General features: G+C 55.1%; 4 protein-coding genes across 4 annotated transcripts; all 4 read left to right on the top strand.

The window, feature by feature from the left end:
- Nucleotides 1–36: 36 nt before the first annotated feature.
- Nucleotides 37–5,331, top strand: TXLNA (taxilin alpha; the record flags this gene model as incomplete). The annotated part of the gene is made up of 10 exons (XM_079545967.1): nucleotides 37–145; nucleotides 1,020–1,358; nucleotides 1,841–1,932; nucleotides 2,295–2,465; nucleotides 2,868–3,062; nucleotides 3,254–3,373; nucleotides 3,658–3,732; nucleotides 4,261–4,353; nucleotides 4,751–4,846; nucleotides 4,981–5,331. 10 exons carry the CDS (start codon nucleotides 37–39, stop codon nucleotides 5,329–5,331), a joined length of 1,641 nt encoding a protein of 546 aa, XP_079402093.1.
- A 3,173-nt stretch (nucleotides 5,332–8,504) lies between these two features.
- CCDC28B (coiled-coil domain containing 28B) lies at nucleotides 8,505–9,354 on the top strand (the record flags this gene model as incomplete). Its single annotated transcript, XM_079546162.1, has 4 exons — nucleotides 8,505–8,871; nucleotides 8,942–9,096; nucleotides 9,175–9,197; nucleotides 9,303–9,354. 4 exons carry the CDS (start codon nucleotides 8,505–8,507, stop codon nucleotides 9,352–9,354), a joined length of 597 nt encoding a protein of 198 aa, XP_079402288.1.
- A 220-nt stretch (nucleotides 9,355–9,574) lies between these two features.
- Nucleotides 9,575–11,518, top strand: IQCC (IQ motif containing C; the record flags this gene model as incomplete). The annotated part of the gene is made up of 5 exons (XM_079545973.1): nucleotides 9,575–9,649; nucleotides 9,779–9,926; nucleotides 10,421–10,756; nucleotides 10,943–11,061; nucleotides 11,477–11,518. The coding sequence occupies 5 exons, from the start codon at nucleotides 9,575–9,577 to the stop codon at nucleotides 11,516–11,518; spliced, it is 720 nt and encodes a 239-aa protein (XP_079402099.1).
- Nucleotides 11,519–12,485: 967 nt separating this feature from the next.
- On the top strand, nucleotides 12,486–16,041 carry DCDC2B (doublecortin domain containing 2B; the record flags this gene model as incomplete). Its single annotated transcript, XM_079546069.1, has 6 exons — nucleotides 12,486–12,763; nucleotides 13,589–13,646; nucleotides 14,040–14,110; nucleotides 14,648–14,779; nucleotides 15,062–15,208; nucleotides 15,960–16,041. The coding sequence occupies 6 exons, from the start codon at nucleotides 12,486–12,488 to the stop codon at nucleotides 16,039–16,041; spliced, it is 768 nt and encodes a 255-aa protein (XP_079402195.1).
- Between the last annotated feature and the right edge of the window lie 168 nt (nucleotides 16,042–16,209).

Raw genomic sequence — 16,209 nt, 5'->3', positions numbered from 1 at the left:
GGGGCTCGGCGAGGCTGAGCGGGAGACGGCGCGGCGATGAAGAACCAGGGCGGCGAGACCAAGGCGGCCCCGCGGCCCGCGGCCAAAACGAGCGGCGCTCTGGCGGAGGAGGGCGACCCGGCCGAACCCAGCGCAGCGCTGGAAGGTGGGGCGGCGCGCGGAGCTGCCGTGCTGGCGCTGCTTCTGTACAACGGGGGTCCGTTCTGTGCCACTGTTTGACCTGTGCCGGTGATTCCGGGGCAGAAGATCCTGCTGTCTCGTTGTTCCCACGTGCACGCAGTTCCAAATCGTTAGCGCTTCTTTCCCACAACGCGGAGTTGATTCTGACCTGGGATCGATGGGGTTGGCGTTGCTCGGTCCTTCAGGCTCACAGAAAGCTCTCCCGCAGCGACTGGTTCTGTTATTGGTGCTTTGTAACATTCAATTTCTGTAAGACAGAAACGGGTAATCGAGTAGATGGTGGTTAAAGGTAACCTTGCCCCGCGTTCTAGTAAACGTGGAAATGAACAGCAGTTGAGTGAGTTTAATAACTGATTGCTGTAGGCTCTGCTTGGAAGGAATTTTGGATGCAGAGAAGTGCTGAGGGGCTGCTGGGGATGGGATGTGCTTCATCTGAGCCAGTACAGCTGCCATATATGTGAGGAAAGAGGCTAGCTCAGATTATAAAATCTATTGTTGTGCTAAAAGGCATGGCTCTGGGGATATTAGCAGGCTGCTGCTCCGAGGAAAAGCTCACGCACAACCTGCTTTCGTTAGAGGGTGGTGGGGAGGGGGCAGTTCTTGCTCTTGACAGATGTCAGGGGCTTGGTCATGCTCTTGTGATCAAAAGAGAGGCTGTTAGGAATGCACCTCCATTGTCAGGGCAGCTGGCTGGAGGCACAGCCTGAACAAAGCAGCTTGTGTGCTGGGAGTGTAGCAGTGAGGTGCTCGGGGAAACCTTCCCTTTGCTGCGTGTTTGTAGAGAGCAGAGAATAGAAGGTGTGGGGAAGCATCACGCTTTTGTGCTCGTATCTCCACAGCTCCCCTCGCACAGGAGGACACAAAGTCCTCCCGGCCTGCCGTGCGGGATGTCTCTGAAGAGCTGAGCAGGCAGCTTGAGGACATCTTGAACACGTACTGCGTGGATGCCAGCCAGGAGGGTCCAGGCGAGGACGGCGGGCAGAGTGAGGCTGTGGAGCCGGAGGAAGTGGAGAAGTGTCGCAGTGAGTCCCCGAGGAACGGAGATCAGGAGTCAGGCAGCCCTGAGATGAATGGGGAGAAGGAAGGCACGAAGGGAACTGAAGAGTTTCGACCCGGAGAGGAGTGTGGGGAGCGGGATCAGAAGAAGGCTCAGGAAAAGAAGAAAGCCAAGGGCCTAGGTAAGAGGTTTCCTGCTGTGGCTGTGCTACCAGCCTGAGAGCTTTGGTGCAGACGTGGATTTTATACTGCACTGGGTCCCATTAGAGAGATGAATGCCTTAAGTATGTTTGAAAATAGCAAGGCATCTTATTCTTGTGGCATGCAAGGAAACAGAGTGTTTCAAAGACTCTGGTCAGTCCTGAGTGCTGCTGCAGCCTCTGAATTTTGCAGATTTCCCCTCTGCTGGACACAGCTTTGTCTGGTTAGTCCATTGGTGGTTCCCCACTCTGATAACCAGGTCTCTCCTCAGCTGCTTCAATTGTTCACCTGCTGAATGCAGTGAGATCTGGGGGACAAACCCAGTAGGCACTGGAGATGGGAACTCTGGGCCAAGATGGCCACAGATGTGAGACCTGGTTTGTCTCTCCTGTCCTTACCTTTATAAGCCAGAACTCTGTGTAAGTGCTGTCATCTTTCTGTTTAATTCTGTGTCTTGCGCCAGGCAAAGAAATCACTTTGTTGATGCAGACCCTGAACACCCTGAGCACGCCAGAGGAGAAACTGGCAGCACTGTGCAAGAAATACGCTGAGCTGGTGAGTCCTTGTTTCTTCATTCCAGGCTCTGGGGCAGTGGGAGGACAGTGCTGCAGCGAGCAGTGGGACAGCTGGCCACGTGCTCAGGGCTTTGCTCTGTTTAAGCAGTGTATGTGTGGAGGTCCTGAAGGAAGGTGCACCTCTCACAAATTCCAGTAGGATGCTAATTCAGGAAGGAGAAAGGCTGTGTGCAGGGAGACCTTGGGTTCTGTATTGATCTTACTGTGCTTTTGTGTTATAAAGCTCTCGTCCTTCCCTCAGAGTAGTCAGAACACCTATTTGATCTCTGTGTGCCCTTACATGGGCACAGCATTGCCCTGGTCTTTTTTGCTGCATCTCTGCCCTCTGCTCTCCTACCCTAGCTGGAAGAGCACCGTAACTCCCAGAAACAGATGAAGATTTTGCAGAAGAAGCAGACACAGCTGGTGCAAGAGAAGGACCACCTGCAGAGTGAGCACAGCAAGGCCATCCTGGCCCGCAGCAAGCTGGAGAGCCTGTGCCGTGAGCTCCAGAGGCACAACCGCACCCTCAAGGCAAGGCGTCTCCTGGGACTGCTGCAGGAGCTGCTTCGTCCCAAACACAGCCTGCTGCAGGGCTGTGAGCCACTGTGACAGACGTACTTTTAGGAGTGGGTGCCCACAGTCTGATGTCCGGAGCAGGGCTTCAGTTCTGCTGTTAATCGGTCATCTTGCAAGGGTTAGGAGGGGAGGGAGCTGACCCACGTGGTCCTCTTCTGAGGGAAGCGATGTTTAGCGGGTTTGCTCGGCTCTTGGAGTGACGAAGCTGCCAAGCAGTGGCCCGCAGTGCCTTCCTGATTGATACCAATGGCAGTGGGAAGTTGGGTGGTTCAGATCATCACGGCCCAGGGAGGTTTGTTCACCTGCCTGCCCAGCGCAGAGGCTGATGTGGCCTTGCTGTCTGCCCTTCTAACACAGGAGGAAGGTGTCCAGCGAGCACGAGAGGAAGAGGAGAAGCGGAAGGAGGTGACATCCCACTTCCAGGTGACGCTGAATGACATCCAACTCCAGATGGAGCAGCACAACGAGAGGAACTCCAAGCTGCGCCAGGAGAACATGGAGCTGGCAGAGCGGCTCAAGAAGCTCATTGAGCAGTATGAGCTGCGGGAGGAGGTGAGTCGGGCCTGGCGTAGCCTGCTGTGGTTCACCCACTGTGCCCTGTGGAGAGCATTTCCAGGGCAGAAACTGCTGCTGGAGGGGAGATGGAGCCCTTGGGCTTCGAGGTCATTCCTTGGGATCCGTGCCACACGGGTAGCAGAGCCCTGGCCTCGCATGTCAATGACTGGTGGCGTTTCCTTTGGCAGCACATTGATAAGGTGTTCAAACACAAGGACCTGCAGCAGCAGCTCGTGGATGCCAAGCTCCAGCAGGCACAGGAAATGCTGAAGGAAGCAGAGGAGAGACATCAGCGGGAAAAGGACTTTGTAAGTCTTATGATTCTCTACTGGTTATAAGCACGTAGCTGTTTGCCCTGTTTCTTTGTGGAGGTTGGGTTCCCGAGTGCAGAGCCCTTACCAGATCAGGCCGTCCCAGCTGCGTATGCAGCAGCGACCGTTCCCCCAGCTGCCTCAGAAGCAAGGCTGGAGCCTGAGCTGTTGGTGCTGTTCCTCCCAGCCGTCTGCTGACTCCAGGCCAAGCACCAGCAGCGTATGGCATATTGAGGGCTTTCTCTGGCAGCAGCGAGGTAACTGCTTTTGCTCTTTCCCAGTTGCTGAAGGAAGCTGTGGAATCACAGAGGATGTGTGAGCTGATGAAGCAGCAGGAGACTCATCTCAAGCAGCAGGTGAGTTACCTGGTCTGTGTGTGCTCAGCCTGGTCATTTATTTTTTCCCTTCCTCCTTCAGCAGGGAACAGCCTGAATTTCCTTAATGTGAAAACCACAAAGGCAGGAATGCTCTTGAGTGTGATATTTGTGTGCCTGTGTGAAGCGCAGTGTGAGATGAAACCTTCCTCAGCTTCTCCTCCTTGTGCCAGAAAGGAGCCCTGGTTTCACCAGTGTGTTTCCCAGTGCTCGGAGCAGTTGTGTGATCACACTTTGCTGAATCAGACCCAGCAAGTGCTTCCTGCCAAGGCCGAGAGGTGTTTGGAGAACACACTGCTCTCTAAGGGTGTTTCCCTAAGAGAGAAGAAATACTGTTCCACATTCTGCAGTACCTAATGCTGGCAGAGCAGCCCCTTGCTGCAAGTTTGTTAGTCATAAAGTCCGGTCACAAGACGACTGGCTCACTTCTTGGCTGACGTCTCCCCGCTCCTGGGAAAGGCCATCAGGAGGTGCCATGTTGAGGAGCTGTAACTCTGTCTCTCCCCACAGCTGGCTCTCTACACAGAGAAGTTTGAAGAATTCCAGAACACCCTTTCCAAAAGCAGTGAAGTGTTCACAACGTTTAAGCAGGAAATGGAGAAGGTGGGTATTGCTGTCGCTGCCTGCAGTGGCTGGCAGCCTGGGTGCTGCCTTTCTCCTCACTTACTCTGTGAGCTGGATGAGCAGCAGCTGTATTGTTCTGTTGAGTTATGCTGGCATTAAAATGAGGCACAAACTGATTGCTGATAGAAGGTGGATGCTGGACTCATGGGGTGATGGCTGTACCCCTCCTGGATCAGGAAAAGCAGCGCTACCACCGTCTCCTGGTTTATTGTTGGTTTCCCACTAACGCAGCTGCAGTAGGACCAGAAGACATTTCCCAGGACAGCAGGATCTTGCTGTCTGCCCTGGGGAAGTGGGAGTCCATTGGAGTACACGCGAGACGTGCCTGACTGCATTATTCTGGCTTATCAGTTGCCTTTTTGTCACTGTTCTGCAGATGACAAAGAAAATTAAGAAGCTGGAGAAGGAGACCACAATGTACCGCTCTCGCTGGGAGAGCAGCAACAAGGCTCTCTTGGAAATGGCTGAAGAGGTGAGGAGGCTGGGGCTGTTGTGTGCTGAGGCAGGCAACTGAGTGGTCTTTGAGCTTCCCTCTGAAGTTTCATCTCTCTTCCTTTCTGCCTTCGTCCCCAGTGTGGTAGATCTGAACCGCTTCTCTGTTTGCAGAAAACCCTTCGGGACAAAGAGCTGGAGGGGCTTCAGGTGAAAATCCAGCGCTTGGAGAAACTGTGCCGAGCCCTGCAAACAGAGCGCAACGACCTCAACAAGAAGGTGCAGGACCTGTGTGCCCACACGGCGCGGGCAGACGTGGAGCCGACAGAGGCTGTGAAGGAGCCATCGCGGGGGGGCTGCGAGGCGGGAGCTGGAGGAGCCCCGGCAGAGCAGCGACTGGCTGAGGATTGCCTGCACTCGGGAAAGCCGGCGCACAGCACAGAGCCTGCGGAAAGCCTTGGAGAACTGAGCACAGGAGCCGTGGGGCAGAGCGGGACTGAGGAAGGCGCTCAGGGTGCTGACTGAGCCTGCTGTGTGGTAGGCGGGAGTAGGGTGAGGGAGGGTAGCAGGAATGTTTGCAGGCTCCATCTGAAGCCCTTCTCCTGGTCCTTGGATGGGGGCACGAGGACGGCCCTCCTTGGGCTGTGAAATTTCCTAGCTTAGGCTTTTGGAGGGTTTTTTAAATGTTTATATATATATATATACACATAGATGATGTGTGTGTGTATATATGAGATATAAAATACGTGCAGGGCAACATACACTTTATATATGAATATATATGAAATCTAGAATGACCCACCTCCCTGCGTGTGTGAATAACTAATATATGGAGACTCAACTGATTGTCCCTGTCACTGAAAGACCTTGTCATTGGCAGGCTGCGACTCCCCTAAAATGTAGTGCAGCACAGGAAAGCAAGGGCACGGATCGGCCCAAGCCCTCTGGCTCACGGCACCGGGACAGCAGGACACGGCGCTTCCTCCACCTTCACGGCAATGCTGTCACACTGGGTGAGAGCAAAAGAACTGAGCAAGGGAGAACATAAGCATTTCCCAGCGCTGGATTCTCCCTCCCTGATCTGCATCAGGCAGGAGGCGGCTCCTGGACTTGCTGTTGCTTCCTCACGCCCTGGCTGGCAGCTCTTTCTTGAGCAGAACCGTCCAGTTCCCCTCTTGTATGGATTTTGTGTATTGAACGGGGACAGAAAAGCAGAGAAACTGGGGACACCGGATTTGCCCAGGCACCCTGCAGGGCCTTTGCTCTTCCTAGAACCTGCCAGTGTTTCAATAGCCTTATGATTCACAGTTGCCTCTTTGCTATACGCACATGTGCACAAGTATATTAAACAGTTAATCCAAAGGTCTAACTCCGAAGTGTTTTGCACAAGCACCTGTGATTAGTTGTGCAAGGGGATCGGGACGCCCTTGTGACCGAACTCCTCTGCCCTGCCTCAGGACCGTCCCTTGGTGTTGAGTGGGGTGGTTTCGGAGGTATTCATGGAGCTGGGGCTCCAGGAGGATCAAATCTGTGGCTTCTCCATGACCTGAAGCTGAATCGCTGGGACCAGCTCGAGGACGGTGCTGTGGGCCGATTCCTTCTGCAGCGTCACACCCTGCAGACAGGCTGTGCTGCCTGGGCCTCTCCTTCCCCTCTGCTTTTTCAGAACAGCATCTCCCAGATGCTGGCAGTCACCAAGTCTGAGCTGCTGCCGCTGTGTCTGGGAGGGCTGTGATGGCACGAGAGGCAATCTGGCGCAGAACTTGGGGGATTTCTCCTTAGTTTCTCAACACTTCCTTTTTTTCACTACTCGTTTGGGAGACATCGACTTGCTTGAAAACCTCTTGCTGCAGCTTCTCTTTACAGCAGACTATTTTCAGCATTGCCTTCCTTTTGCTTGAAGCTGAATTGAGCTGGCTGAGCTGTTCCTCACAGTGAATGCATTCGGCGGAACAGTTTTGGTTTCTTTTCTGGCTGCAGCTGCTCTTGCATCTTCTCTGCAACTGTACAGCGCCCTTGGAAGGACCTGCCGTGGGAGCTGCCTGCAGGAGGCGCTTCTGCCTCCCCCTTTATTCCCTGGGGATTCCGGAGAGTTCGGGTCTAAGGAGAGGCTGTTGAGTCTATTGAAGCTCCACGGAGCCACAGTCTTGAACATCCACTGCCATGTGCTCCCCAGGGCTTTCTGGGCTGCTTCTGGCCCTGCGCTGCCTGCGTTGCTTCCTCCTGGGTGGGTTGCATCGGACTTGGGCAGGAGCGTTCTGGAGCACATGAAGGTGGTGGGAGAGAGGGCTGCAGCCTGGCACTGGATTTTTCTTTCCTGCCCTTTCAGTGAAAGAAAAATCCCTCAGAAAGTCACAAACACCTTCACTTTTTTTTTTTTCCTGTTATGGCACAGATAACCTCTGTGGGGAGCTGATGTATGTATCTTCGTATCCAATAGAAACACCCACAAACTCACTGCTGCTGTTTGTGTTATTTCTCGTTCATTAAGGATCGTGTTTGGGAGTGAAATCTGGGGCACTGAGTGGAGTGGAGAGGCTGGGGGGAACCTTCATTCGCAAAGGTGATGGCACATATCTGCCTCCAGACAACTGGGGGAGGAAGTCTGTGCCTGGGACACCCAGCACCAGGCAGTTTGTTGCTCTTCACTCCCTGTGATCTGGGGGTTCCTGCGGTCCCACGTGCCAGAGGATTGAACCCTTGTTCTTGCAAGGGCAAATCTGTGGTTCACACAAATCAGGTGATGCTGAGGAGACTCACGGTGGACCCTGGATGGTTTAAGGGGGTGGCAGGCAGTGACATCCCCCCCATTTCTACCAGGATGCTCGCAGGGAAGGAGCCCGGGTGCAGACCCCATACCTACCCCAGACCCTCGCTGCGTGCACGGCTGCCGCATCTGCTCCAGCTGTGCAGAATGGAGGGCCGGATCCTGCCCTCCCCATGTGACGCTGGTGCTGCGGTCCGGGGCCATCTGCGCGCTGTGGCCACTCCAGCGGGCGGCGTTCGGCGCTGCAAGGCGGCGTCCAGCGGCGTCCCTCCAGCAGGGGCCGGGCTGTGCTGAGGCCGGAGGAAGGTCCCTTTCCCTTTAAATGCAAATCGCAGCCCCAGGGCTCCGGGAACACAGTTGGTCCAGCGGTTCTGGGGACGCAGCCGGGTGGCACCGAAGGCCGGAGGAGGTCCTCGCACAGGTCGGTGTTTCCATGCCGCTGTGGTGCGGCGCCGGAGCCCGTAGAACAAATGGGCTTCCGCAGCACCCGCCGCACCACCCCGTCCTGCCACCGTAAAGGGCCCAGGGGGCAGAGGAACTCGGTGGGGGCCGAAATACGCTGGGGAGGGGTCAGGGATGTCGGGTCCCTCCTGCAGTCTCTGCCCTGGCTCCGGGAATCGGGAGTCCTTCCCTGCTCCATGGGGGCTGAAATCCTCTTTTCTGCAGCTCTGGGAGAAGACGCTGAGGAATAATCCCCGGCTGGGAGTTCCCCGGGTGTTTTTCAGATCCCAGGCTCTGCTCTGTGCCGTGATGTCCCACTGCAGACCGGGATGAGGCAGGCTGAGCCTGGCTGCTGACCCCAGTGTGGGGGCTGAGCTCTGTCCTTGGCTTCCCGGCTGCCGTGAGGACCAGGAGGCCCCTCGTGGGGAAGCGCTGCCGAGAGCTTTGTGTCCATCCTGTCCTGCTCAGGTGCTTCCCGCGTGGCTCTGGGATGGAGGAGCGGAGGAAGAAGCGGAGCCCCAGAGGTCAGCTGGCACCCACCAGGGCATCACGGCTTCTGCCCACCAGCAGGAGCGCATCCTTTGCCCTGCCGCTGCCCGCCCTGCCCTCACAGCGTGCCAGGCCCCGGCGGTCAGTGCTGGGGTGGGGGAGAGAGCAGTGCTGGGGGGACGGGCTGGGGGTGTCACATCGTCCGTGTCCTCTGTGCAGGGCAAGCAAGGAGAGGGTGAGGGCAGGGGCAGCGCGGGGGGCCCCGCTGCAGCACAGCTTCCTCACCGAGGTCTCTGATGTCTGCGAGATGGAGGGCGGGCTGCTCGGCCTGCTCAGCGACTTCCACTCGGGCAAACTGCAGGCCTTTGGTGAGCGGCCGGGAGCCAGGGGAGGGGGGGGCACGCTGGTGGGTGGTGACAGCTCTACTTGCGGGTGCAGGGAAGGAATGCTCCTTCGAGCAGCTGGAGCACGTGCGCGAGATGCAGGAGAAGCTGGCACGGCTGCACTTCGGCCTGGATGTGTGTGTGGAGGAGCTCCCGGAGGAGCAGAAGAAGCTGGTGGCTGACAGGAACCTGGACCAGCTGCTGGCACACGTGAGTGGCGTCTCCTCACCACGTGCCCGGCCCTGCAGTGCTGATAGGCGCCTCAACCTCTGCCTTTGCCTCCTGCAGCTGGAGGAGCTCAGCAGCTCCATGTATCCTGCAGGGCCGTGGGATGGCGGTGGTGGTGCTGGTTCTGGTGGTGGTGGTGGTGCAGGGCACGTGCCGTCCCGCCGTGCTTTCCCTTGACAGCAACGCAGTCAGAAGCTGCACCTGGCCGAGAGCCCCAGCCCTGAGGAGGCCGCGGCCTGACAACCGCCGGCTGCGGGGAGGCGGCCCCGCGGGATTGGGAGGACGGGACGGCGGAGCCCCCCTGGCCCACCCTGCGGGGCCGACGGCGGTGACGCGCGGGTCACCGAGCTCCCCACACCCCCCTCAGCCGCCATTTTGGTCGGCCGCGCGCAGCGGTGCTGTGACGTCATCGGACGGCGCGGTGACGTCATCGGACGGCGCCCTCGTTGCTCCGGAGGCGATGGCGGCGGCTCCGGGTCCCCGGGAGGAGAGCGCGGAGAGGCGGCGACTGCTGCGCGCGGTGACCCGGCTGCAGGTGGGGCCGCGGGAGGCCGCGCCGCGCTTCATTAAAGCCGTACCTCGCTCCGTACCCGGCCGTGCCGCTTCTTTTCCGCCGGGCCGCCGTCCGGGCGCTGAGCCGCTCTCCCCGCCGCTCTGCCCGCAGGCCGGGGTCCGGGGCTTCCTGCTGCGGCGGCGGCTGCGGGGCGTGCGGGCGGAGTACGAGGAGGTGGTGAGGGAGATCGAGGGGGAGCTGAGCGAGCTGCGCTGGACGGGCCTCTGTCTGCCCAGACCCGTCTTCGTCTCCGAGGTCCGTGCTGGTGCGGGGCGGGCCGGGGCCGCGGCTCTGTGCGGGTGCTGGGCGCGGCGGGGCCGCGTGTTGGCAGCGGGCTGCCTTGCGGCCTCGTCACCGGAGGAAACGGGGCGGTTGCGCGGCCGAGGCCCGCCGTGGGCTTCCCGCTGACCGATCGTTGCCTCCCGCGGGTGAAGCTCAGCTCCGCTCGGAGCTCCAACTGCATGAGAAACTGCGCGCTTCGTGTGCCGAGCTCCCGTCGGTCTGCCCCCCTCCCACGGTGGCTGATCGCTGCTCGTAGCGCGGCTTCCCGTCCTGAGAGAAAGGCCTGGGGCAAAGTTTGCGGTGGTTCAAATCGCAGCGTCAGGTGTTGTGGCCGAGCTGCTGGTAATGCAGATCTCTGGGTAGGACAACGGCTGCACTGCAGCACTGCCCTTTCAGAGCTTTCTGTGCTTTTTTTGTTTGTTTGTTTATGTCTGTCTGTCCAGTTTTTCACTTTTGTCTCCTAGAAGCCAGTGAAAGAGAAGCGCTCACCTATGCAAGAAGCTGTATTGAGTGACAAGGACAGCACAGAGAAAACACAGCAGGAACTGGATGTTCCCAAACCAGAATGGGATTGGGGCTCCAGCAATAGCGTGAAACCTACAGCCCAGCTGCAAAGTGAGAAAGAACTGAGTTCTGTGGGTGAATGCAGGGTAGCAAGCCCTGCAAATCTAGGGGCAATCACAGGTAAAAGCACTGAAAAGAGGTGCAGTGCCCCATCGGAGAGCAAGGAGTGGCAGAACAGCAGCAGCATTTCATCTGTATGGGACAGCACTGACCTGGAACCAGGCTCCCTCAAAGCCTGCCTGGGTAAGAGACAGCAGTCCCTGCAGTGTGGTGTTCTGCTGCATGGGTTGAATAACCAGGTGCAGGTGGTGAAGTAGGACTTTGGAGAATCGAAGCCTTGAGAATGTACTGGAGACGTCAGAATCTCTCACTGCAGGAGAGAGATGCAATTTCAGTATTCTAGCAGTAGCTTCTTCCAATCCTTTGCAGAAATTCCACTTGTGGATGTAAAGGAGCTTCCCCGAACTCGGCCTGGCCTCCAGTCCTTCAGGAATCACTTGATTATGGAGCTGCTGTGGTTGCAGCAAGCTATTGACAGCCGTAAAAATGTAAGGGCTTGCTCTGCCTCTTGGTCAGAGGGGTTCCATCTGTGATGGGGTGAGAGGCTGGGTGGTGGGGGTCCGCTTTCCTCGGGGTTGGATCAGATGATGGCTGTGCCTTTTTTTTTTTATTTTTAGAGAGAGAGTGAGGGGAAAAAAATGAAAAAGGAAAGCAGCAGTTGTTTAGATTTGGCTGTAAGCTTCTGTCCTGCTACAGAGAGGCTGCTGTTTGATAAGTGCTGTGTGTGTGTAATACAGTAACGTGCCTAGGAGCTATCTCACTTAGCAAGCTGCTGTTGGCATTGGTTAGGGTGCAGTTCATGTGAATCTTCTGGCCAAGTGACTTTGGCTAAACTGCAGGTGCTTTCCTGCTTCTGGGTCTCTGAGATCTAACTGCTAACATTTGATTTTCTTTCTCTTGTAGTACCTGAAGCTGAAACAGAGGCTGGAGTCTCCTGACAGCTAGGAAGGCATTCCTGAGCACGTGGGATGTTTTGTGCTGCTGTGGGGGAGCAGAGGAGCTGCAGCACCAAAGTCACAACATGATTTCACAGCAGCACCCTGGGGGAACTCCAACTCTGTGAGCTGATGTTCTCCTAACCAGATTCATGTGGCAAAAGACTTTTGTTTCTTTTAAATGTGAATATTTGGTCAAAGCAGGAATGAAGTGACACTGTGACACTAAGGAGGTTCTGTGTCTTGGAGGAAGTCCTCCCTCCCTGAGAACCTGTCCTAAGGGTAAATTGAGGCTGGGAAAGTTGTCATAGAAGTTCCACTTTGACCAGCTCCTTGCTTGTGGTGGAATTAAAATGCCTGAAGGCCACAGGGGCTTTGAATCTGTACGATGAACTTCTCCTCCACTCAGCTGTGGGTGATGTGCACCACTGTGTGAGCTGTATTTTTCTGTACTTCACCACTCTGCAATGCCTGGGATCTCCAAGTGCCTGTTTTGACCCAGGGCAACCAGTGCAAGGGGCAGCGTATCTGCCATGGCGTGGATGTTTGTCCACCATGTGCAGAATGGAAACCTGCTGCATGCTTCATGCAGTAGCAGGTGATGGCAAGGGGATGACAGCTTCAGGTATTGCTGCTCTGGGTGACATGCAAGCTGCTGCCAGAGATACTGGCACTGCCCCTCTGAACTGCTTCATTTGAACCTGTTGGCCATGGTAGTTAGCGTGGGGTGAGGTTTAAAGAGCTGTGTGGTTCCTGGCTCTCAGATGGCAGTGTTTGCAGGTTGTTTGATGTGGCTTCAGCCTGGCCCACAGCTGCTGCAGCCGTGGTGACGGACAGTTGCTCAGGGGACTGAGGAGGAGGGACAGCAAAACACAAAGGCGGCTGGTCAGAAGGGCGCAGGCTGAGTGGGAGAGCTGCTGGAGCTCTGCTCCGTGCTCTGCGTCTGTCTGTCTGTCTGCCTCTCTGACCCATGGGGAATGAGCTCCCGGCGCTCAGCTCTGCCTCGTCCGGCCAAGAACGTGGTGGTGTATCGCAACGGCGACCCCTTCTTCCACGGGAGGAAGTTTGTGGTGAACCAGCGGCGGCTCCTGAGCTTTGAGGCATTTCTGAGTGAGGTGACCGAGGGCATTCGTGCGCCCTTGGCTGTGAGGAATCTCTACACGCCCCAGCATGGCCGTCGCGTTGCTGAGCTGGCTGACCTGCAGGATGGGTGCCAGTACGTGGCTGCGGGCTGTGAAAAGTTCAAGAGGCTCGAGTGAGTAGGTGGTCCTTTTGTCTCTGGGTTTGGTAAGCAGTTCTAGATATTTTGAGGTGTAAATGGAGGGGGGAAGGAAAGGGTAAACAGGTAAAAAGGATGCAAACCCAAAGGAAAATACAGAGAGGTTAGTTTCTTTCCCTGGTGGAATTTTCTGGATGTATTTCAGGTTGCTTGGGAAATGCACGTATTGCTGACAAGGTCACTGACTCTTGAAAGAAAAAATGCTGGGGGAGACGTGCGGTCTCCTTTTGGCTGTGTGAGATTGGTGCTGCTTTGCCTCGCATGCACCATTTTGTGGGGTGTGGGAGGTTCTACAGAGTTGCCAGCCACAGTTTCCGCTCTGATAAGCACTGTTTCTCTGGGTTAGTGGAGGTTTCTTTTGTTTTCTAATTCTGCACGAAGTCGAGCTGTTCAGGTTCATCCTGAAATACAGAGGGCTGAGAGATTCGTGGCATCGCTTCAGTCTTGAGTGTGTGAGATGTGTGTGCTGGGTGAGTTTGGCTCCCTGACTGCGTGCTGCATCCTGTTGAGGTGGTCCTGATTGAGCAGCAGTCCTTGGAGCAGCAGTCAGTCCTTGGAGCCTTATCATTGTTTAGCTCAAAGGAATAAAATGTTCTGGATGTCTTGGTCTGTGTTTGAGTGGGATTTCTTAAATAGGCTTTAATTGTGGAAGCTCGTGAGATGAAGAATGTGGAGGATTTTAAACATGACCCAAATAATAAACACGCATACTGGCAACGAATCAACAGAGCAGTCATTTTCTCACTGCTCTTCAGTCATGGCCTGGTTGGTGCACTGCAGTGTCATCTCTTGTTCTCGTAGCTATTTAAATCATGGGAGGAAGGAGCTCCGTGGGACAAACAAGAGCAACAGTGTGCAGGTGAGTCTGAGCTGAGTGTGGACAGGCAAGAGCACAGACTGAGCTAGGAGGGATGGCTGAGAGCTGGCACTGGTGTAACACAAGTTGAGATTTGAGGCTGTATTGTGTCCAGGAGAGATCCTGTGAAAATGACACAGGAATCAGTAGGATGATGTGTGAAACGATGCAGGGGCTGCTTAACAATGAAGGGAAGAAGGATTTGCTCAGAGGTTCTGGAATGCACTCAAGTATGTGAAGAACCTCTCCAGGGCTTCGTGTTGCTGACAACAAACCCCACCTAGCAGCAGCAAGCTGAAGGCAGGATGGGCACCTGCTGCCTGGTGAAGAAAATGGAACAGCTCTGGAAGCTTTGTGCCAGAGCTGTCTGTTTTTTGTGCATGAATTTGTCTCCAGCCCTGCGCCGCAGCCCCCTGGAAGCCCAGCACTGCAGTGCAGCAGCAGAAGCCCACCCACCTTACAGTACAGTAAGTGCCTCAGTGCTTTCTGCTGGGAAGGTACTTGGGAACGTTTTGGAAGCTGAAGTAGGGAATTCCTGTGTGAGATTCTGACAATTGTAGAATCATTAAGACTGGAAAAGATTACTGTGATCATCCAGTCCAACTGCCCACCTTCCACCAGTATCTCCCCACTGTTGTGTTCCTCAGCACTACAGCTGCACACCTTGTGAACACTTCAGGGACGGAGGCTCAGCCCCCAGGCAGCCCATTTCAGTGCCTGACCCTGGAGGTGGTCTTCCCAATATCCAACCTGAATGCTGCCCCCACACAAACAGTTCCTCCTTCCACCAGAGCTATCTGCTGTAAACACTGCATGAACACGTGCCTTCTGCCCTCTCTTCCACAATCCACCTCATCAGAGGAAACCGAACAGAAATGCCCGTAGTTCATTACAGATCTCACGGTGTCTGGTGACGCCAGGGGCAGAGTTGATGTCTTCACAACTGCTAATAAAAGGTTTCTGCTCGCTGCCTTGCTTTGTGCTCTGCCTTGTTTCTGCTGTAGTGTCTTTCGGAATGGGGATTTGCTGAGCCCCCCTTTCCAGCTGATGATCTCCAAGAGCACTTCATGGCAGTGGGACGCGCTCCTGGCTGTGCTGACAGAGAAAGCTGATCTGTGCAGTGGAGCTGTTAACAGGTGGGTATGTGGGCAAGGCACTGCTGGGCCTTCTTTCGTTGTGCCCAGGAACACAGCAGCACTCAATAGTTGCAGGACCAGGAGTTTGATGCTTGTAGCACGCTTTGGCAATTTCAATTGCTTTTCGGTTTTCCTACCTTTAAATCAGTAACACCAACGCCCTTTGCTCTTATCTTGGTCTCATTTACCACTTTGCACTTGTTTGCCTCCACACTGAGGGGCTGTTCTCTATCTTGCGACTTCCCCTCATATTGCTCCGAATCTCTTGGTCTCTTTCCCGAGGCTCTGCAGCCTGGATGGCACACTGGTGTCTGCTGGGGAGGAACTGGTGAATGGCAGCTACTATGTGGCAGTGGGAACTGAGGAGTACAAAAAGCTGCCTTACATGGAGCTGCTGGTGCCCCAGGACGCTGTGTGCAGGACGCTCTGGTACGTGGGCTGTGGCTGAGAGGTTTAAGGAATCGTCTCAGAGGTCTTCAGCTGAAATCACCTTTCCCATAGCCTGCCGTTCAGTGCTGTCTGTATCAAGGGTTGAATTCTGTTTAACAAGATGGAAATTTTTAGGAAGCCAGAATGCTTCAAAGCTTTCTGTGTAAGTGCTTGGGAGGAAAAAGCAGATAAACGCACGAAGGTGGAGGCACTCGCTGATCTGGATCAAACAATAGTTTGTAGCAACTGCTTGGGCAAGCCGTTTAGCTTTCTCACTCAGTTTAGAATCGCTGTGCTTCCTCCTGGAGTGTGTCAAGCTGGAAGTAACCGCCAGGGGGAACTTCGGAAACCGAAGGGCGGGGTGTTTCTGCGGGGCTCTGCGTTTTAAAAAGTCGAGGTTGTTTTCTGCGTCATGAACGTTTCCCTTCTTCTGGATTGAGAGTAACGGCTCCCCACTGCAGTAAGCAAAAAAGACTTCCTGGAGGGGCTCCTGCTTCTGTCCTTACTCCTTTTCCAGAGAGCTGCAGAGACTGCAGAAGAATTTATACCAAAAGGCAGAAGGACACAGCACAGCATTTATCCCACTTAATGGTTCTGTGAAATGTGGGAGATCCTTCCTGGCTCTGTTCAGATCTCTATGCTAACATTCTGTGCCCCCAGCTGTGACCTGTTAGGCAGGACTTGCCTGTAGCCAGGTGAAGCTTTGAAGCTGACTTGTAATAAATGTGTTTTTTCTTCTTGCTGCTGAAAGGTACAGACTGCAGGCAGATCACAAACCGCTGTCTCAGGGAAAAAGGATGACAACAGTTCTGAAGATGAAGAGCACTGAATGATGTTTTCCTTGGCAGCAAAACAACTCTGAAGAGTTAAGGACTGTGATGAGAGGGCAGATAGTAAACTGCTCTCTGCACTGTAGGTAACAAAAGAGGCGAGTACGAGGTCTGCTTACACCACAGACTTGCCAAGGCTTTTGATGTATTAACAAACTTCCTTCTGTAAAA

Source organism: Tetrao urogallus (assembly GCF_951394365.1).
Source record: "Tetrao urogallus genome assembly, chromosome: 23".
Classification (NCBI taxonomy): Eukaryota; Metazoa; Chordata; class Aves; order Galliformes; family Phasianidae; genus Tetrao; species Tetrao urogallus.
The sequence above is the reverse complement of the archived record's forward strand: the minus strand, read 5'-3'. Positions and strand labels throughout refer to the sequence as shown.